The sequence below is a fragment of the Microtus ochrogaster genome, linkage group LG4, assembly GCF_000317375.1.
Source record: "Microtus ochrogaster isolate Prairie Vole_2 linkage group LG4, MicOch1.0, whole genome shotgun sequence".
In the NCBI taxonomy this organism is placed as follows: Eukaryota; Metazoa; Chordata; class Mammalia; order Rodentia; family Cricetidae; genus Microtus; species Microtus ochrogaster.
The window spans coordinates 8944910-8949963 of NC_022030.1; the positions used below are offsets into that span (position 1 = coordinate 8944910).

Here is a 5054-nt window from a genome sequence, read left to right on the forward strand (position 1 = left end):
AGAGAGAGAGGAATAAGGAGAATAGCAGGGTTATAAGGAGGGGAGCCCATGTGCTGGAAGGAGTATTGGGTACAGGGGGATGCTAGCCTGGGCTTTGAAACTGTGACAGGTACTCTGACCCTGAGGAGGGCTGGAGGCCCGCATGAGCTTTGATATGCTAATAGGCACCACAGGTAGCCATTTGTCTCTTCTGACAGAGGTGAGGGAAAAGACTCCTTCTCACAGGTGAGGACCAGTTTCACAAGTTCCTGTGGAATGCTGGCTTTTATCTAACCGCCAGAAATCCCCCGAGAGTTCAGGATGAGTCCATTTCTGGGTATTTGGACTGCTCTTTGGCGTGTGGGGAAGTGGAGTTGCCTTTGGACCTGACAGCTGCTACATGAAAGCACAGAGCTACAGAATACACTCATTTTCTCCTCATAAAGTAAAAGGAGTTTTGGTTGAAAACTGATGTTTATAGCCAGGCCAGAAGGTGTGGGCCTATAATCCTAGTATTTAGGAGGTGCTAGGGGGGGTCAAGAGTTTAAGGTCAGCCTTAGCCAGAGCAAATCCAAGGAGAGGCTGGCATACTGGGGACTCTGTCTCAAGGAAACAAGACAAGCAAATCCTCAAACAAGGTGATGTTTGTCCTCTGACTTCTTCCAGGGACAGCAGGGGATCTCTACTAAGAGTTTTTATCTTTGAGTAGGGAGAGCTGCAGTATTTACTGCTGTTCTGTTTTTTCTAGCAGGAACACAGGGCTATTGTTCTGTTGCTAGAGGGGACCCTGGGATGCTGCTCAGGTAACCAGGGGACTTTTTTTATTTTGATCCACTAATTTATAGACAAACCACAAGATATAGTAAAGAGAGAGAAAAAAAGTCATATTTAAATGTGAAAACAGACAAATCTTGCAGGAGTATGTGAACCACTTGATGACATTTCCTCATGAGTGGAAGAAAGGGGTGGCTTTTCTAAAGCGTTGGAGCCTGTTCTTTCCAGCATCTTCAAAGTGAGATCAGCCTCTTCCCACCACTGCCAAGGGAAGAAGAGGAGTATAGGTCCAGCCCACTCCCAGGAGTATGTAGACCAAGAGGAGCCCTGAAGGCAGGACCCTTACCCCCACCCCACCTTTCAGGAAAGAAGCTAGAATTTAGGTTTTAAGTTTAGTAGCTCAAAGGAAGCAAAAAAGCTGTTTCTATTTTTAAATTGTGTGTGTGTGTACGTGTGTAGAGACCAGAGGGTGAGAATCGTCTTCTGTTGCTCTCTAGGTTTTGTTTGTTTATTTATTTTGGACAGGGTCTCTCACTGAGCCTGTAACTTGCTGTCTTGGATGACTGGCTGACCAGTGAACCCCAGGAACCCTCCTATTTCTTCCTCCTAAGGCTGGGATTACACATGGGCACTTTTACCCAATGAACCAGCTCCCAAATCCCTAAGACAGTGGTCGACCTTTCTAATGCTGCGACCCTTTAATACAGCTCCTCATGTTGTGGTGATCACCAACCATAAAATTATTTCGTTGCTGCTTTATAACTGTAATTTTGCTACCATTATAAACCGTAATGTAAATCAGGATACCTGATGTGATCCCTCAAAAGGGTCGACACCCACAGGTTGAGAACCACTGCCCTAAGGGCTGTTATTAAAAACACAAATCTTAGTTGAAGAGAGGCACCACATTTGTCAAGTACCTAATTCAGTGTGCCTAGGGACCTTGCCATGAGAGCTGAGGGCAGATGGTTCCCAAGGCTCGGATGGGAAGCATACTGACGGCACTAACAGGGATTACAGGACCCGCCTCCAAGTAACTAAGTTCCATTTCATCTTTAGGAAAGAGGTGCCATAGAAGACAATTTTCAGGACACAAAGTCTAGTCCAAACCAAAGCAACTTGAACATGGAGGTGCTGTTTAAGCTGGTAAGCCGCCTATTTCCTATCAGTGTTCTCGCTGACAGGGAAGAGCCATTATTAACAGTGGTTAGTTCTTTGTTTTTCTTGGACACATTCTTTAAGGAGAGGTACAACCAAGCAACTACTTGATTGAGCTGGAGTAAAACCCAGTTGTAGACTTCTCAGCCCCTGGTAACTATGCTATAGACTCAGAGCTTGAGTCACAGGATGGAGATGTGGCATCTGCAAGAAGACCAATCTGAATGTGACTCTTATGACTTTTTCATTTAAAAAGAAAGAAAAAAGGACACACGGGTGTGAAGGTTTGCAGGTTTTAATTGGCTCACCAACTTACAGGCTTGCAGCAAAAGCTTACTCTAGTCACTATATGGGAAATGCTCTGCCCTGGGCTGATGAACAGGCTGGTGAGGGGATGCCAGACATGCAGAGGCTGTCCTAGCTGCTGATATGCACAGCATGCATTCATGATTTTGGAACATTCATCGTGGCTTCACATTTGTTTACATTTCTTTTTCCAAAGACTTCAAAGAAGATGTTAGTATCCAGTTTTACACATGAACACCTGAGTTAGAAAGCCATGTGACTTATATAAGGTTAGACTCTCAGAGAGAAAATAGTATGAGTTCTGCAAGCCTTGAGCTCAGACCTAGAAAACTTTAGAGCCCCATCATGCCCAGGGAGGGTCCAGGGCAGGCGCTGGCCTTAGGGCAGGGTTTCTCACTCTCCTTACTGATTGATTAATTGATCACTAGAAATCAGCATGGAAAACCATCACATACTAATGGTAGCAACCGCCACAGCCTTCTGAGCCCTGAGATCACACGCCTAGACTACCTACCTGGCTAGGATTGTTTTAAATTGCTTTTGGCCATGGTGATATTTTGTTGTGCTTTAACAAACAAAGCTTGCCTGAAGATCAGAGTGAGAAGCTAGCCATACTTGTTAGCCATAGAGGCCAGGCAGTGGTGGCACATACCTTTAATCCAAGCACTCGGGAGAGCAAAGTGGACAGTACAGTTCCTTCTGCTATCCCATTGGATGAGGAAGAAAGAGCAGAAGTTACTCAGGAGTGGGTAGGCCACCACAGGCTGTCTGTCTCAGTTCACCAGGCTGCTGGGTGGCTGTATCTAGATCTACACCATTGCCACCTTCCCCTAAGATGATCCGTCTTTTGGGTCTTGCCTCTTTCTCCTCTTCCGGCATCTTGCTATGGGCCATTGCTGAGGACCTCAGCCATTACATTTCTCCTGAATTCCTGATGTTTTCTGCAGGAGAGAAAGCTCCAGATGAACTCAGTAGAGAAACGAACCCGAGTTGTGAAGGAACTTGTGCAGAGCGAGAGACGGTATGTGCAGATGCTGGGAATCGTGAGGGACGTATACGCCAGGCCCCTGAGGGCAGCGCTCGCCTCAAACAGAGCCATTCTGAGTGCTGCCAATATACACATCATTTTCTCTGATGTTCTACGCATCTTAAATCTCAACAGGTAAACCCAAAAGATGGATTCATTAACATGTACTCCCCAGAAGGTGGGAAGAGCACACTTTATCTCAAAAGTCCCACTATGGCCCAGCCATTCTCTATCTTCTTGGGGATCCCATTACCTGGAGGAGCAGAGAGTCTCCTTTGCATGTTACCTGATAGGTACAACCAGCAGTGATGGCTTCCAGGGCTACCCCAGGTCCAGGTCACAACATGTATGTGCAATAAAAAGAATTCAATGCCTAGCCATTCTGTAGCCAATCGACTGCTCACACAGAAGTCCATGGGAATGAGTCAGCAATGTCTAACTGAATAACAGGACAGGAACAAAAGGACTCAATAGGACTAGGAAACTCTGCTTTTCCATGGCGGGTTTCTTATATGTATCAAGAGATTGAGAAGAACAAAGGTTTCTTCATGTAGTAGGGTGAAGTGAGCCAAGTTCTGGTCTTAGTCAATCTCCACAGACCTGAGGAAGAGCCCCGCACCTCTCTGGGCCCAACCTAGTGACAAGGCTAATGAAACCTCCTCTCCTCAGCTTTCATGGCCTGAATGGCTGAGAAGGGTCACCTTGGATCTGTAGAGTATGTGGGCTGGATGCAAGCTATGGTTGTATGCAAGTTAAAGTTGAAGGCCAAGGCCTTAAAGCTTTTGAAGGTACCATTCTCCTCAGCGAACTGTGAGAATGTCCATAGCTCTGGCTCTCTGAGGGTAGAACATTCAGAAGTGGTTCTCTTTTGGGAAGCTGGATTCTGATAGGAAATTAATGTAAAAGATGGGCTTCTGGGCATCCAACCTCTTCCCTTACTTCCCAGCTTTCCCATGCTGTCAAATCCAGATTTCTTTGTGGTAAAGTACCCGGCTGGTAAAGATCAAGTTCCACCTCAAAACACTAGGCGGAAAAGCCTATAGCAATGAATTTGTTGCTTACATTTGGAGCCTCTCACAGATTTCTATGTCAATATACAACCTTCTCATATTATAGAGAATTTCTAGCTAACCTAAGAGACAGACTACAGGAATGGAGCCCAGCCCACTGTGTGGGAGAAATATTCATAAAATTTGGAAGGCAGCTGAACACATACACCAATTTCTTCAACAACTATCCAGTTGTTCTGAAAACCATTGAGAAGGTAAGTGGTTGTGTTACCTCCATGCTAACACTGAGGTTAATAGGAAAGGGTGCTTCTCAGCTACTCCCTCTCAGGTTTCTTCCCATGTACTTCAAGCTTCTTGACGACAGGGACCTTAACATAGAGGCCAACACAGTAACGGACGCACATCAGTGCTCAGGAACCAATACCGATAGCTGAGCTGTAGCATATACACTGAGCATACTCACATACACTGCCAAATCTTCACGTAGCCCAGTCACTTAGTGGCTCAGTGACAAGACATTAAACAGCTCAGTTGGAGCAGGATTGTGGGCTCAGAATGCTCTGCACTCAATGGCAGGGATGGGGACACACAAGGTCGACTCAATGGATACCTTGACCATGACCCAAGGACAAGAATTAGAGCAAACAGTGTCATCAGAAACAAACTGGTAGCAAAACTTTTACAACCATGGCAAATACTGGTACCTACTTCATGAGCAGAGTGAGGGCATACAGATGTTGACTACATTTAGCTATGGTAGCTATTATTATTATTATTTCTGCATCAAGTCTTTTTTTTTT

General features: G+C 45.5%; 1 protein-coding gene across 2 annotated transcripts in view; it reads left to right on the forward strand.

Moving 5' to 3' along the window:
- Ect2l (epithelial cell transforming 2 like) overlaps window positions 1-5054 on the forward strand; it is an 85492-nt gene that overhangs the window by 65159 nt on the left and 15279 nt on the right. For both annotated transcript variants that reach the window (XM_026786159.1, XM_026786158.1), the window contains 3 exons: window positions 1813-1899; window positions 3165-3379; window positions 4361-4508. In XM_026786159.1, the coding sequence (XP_026641960.1) occupies window positions 1813-1899; window positions 3165-3379; window positions 4361-4508 (450 nt within the window). The remainder of the gene's footprint in view (window positions 1-1812; window positions 1900-3164; window positions 3380-4360; window positions 4509-5054) is intronic.